At 61.4% G+C, this 267-nt stretch overlaps 1 protein-coding gene across 1 annotated transcript in view; it reads right to left on the bottom strand.

The window, feature by feature from the left end:
- Positions 1 to 121, bottom strand: part of TOMM22 (translocase of outer mitochondrial membrane 22 homolog (yeast)) — a gene marked incomplete at its 5' end in the record, with an annotated part of 620 nt that extends 499 nt beyond the window's left edge. The window contains one exon of the mRNA XM_010151240.1: positions 4 to 121. Coding sequence (XP_010149542.1) covers positions 4 to 121 — 118 coding nt within the window. The remainder of the gene's footprint in view (positions 1 to 3) is intronic.
- Between the last annotated feature and the right edge of the window lie 146 nt (positions 122 to 267).

The following is a 267-nucleotide window of genomic DNA, read 5'->3' as shown; positions in this document are numbered from 1 at the left end:
CACCTGTCGCTGCTGCAGCTGCTGCTGTTGCTCCATCTGCAGTTTTTCAGTTTCAAAGACGACAGGAAGAACCAGAATCATGAAGGAGGTGGTCCCGATCCACAGCGCTGCCCTGGAGAATCTAGGGAGGAGAAGGCACGGGCTCCTTAGCTGCTTCTCCCGCATTTCCCTCCTGTGCCCTCCCCCAGCTCCACCCCCAAGCGAGCCCATGCGCGGCACCTTCCCCCCACCTTGGCCCACGCTGCCGAGAAACAAAGGCCCAGGCCC

The sequence above is a fragment of the Eurypyga helias genome, unplaced genomic scaffold (assembly GCF_000690775.1).
Source record: "Eurypyga helias isolate BGI_N326 unplaced genomic scaffold, ASM69077v1 scaffold44894, whole genome shotgun sequence".
In the NCBI taxonomy this organism is placed as follows: domain Eukaryota; kingdom Metazoa; phylum Chordata; class Aves; order Eurypygiformes; family Eurypygidae; genus Eurypyga; species Eurypyga helias.
The sequence above is the reverse complement of the archived record's forward strand: the minus strand, read 5'-3'. Positions and strand labels throughout refer to the sequence as shown.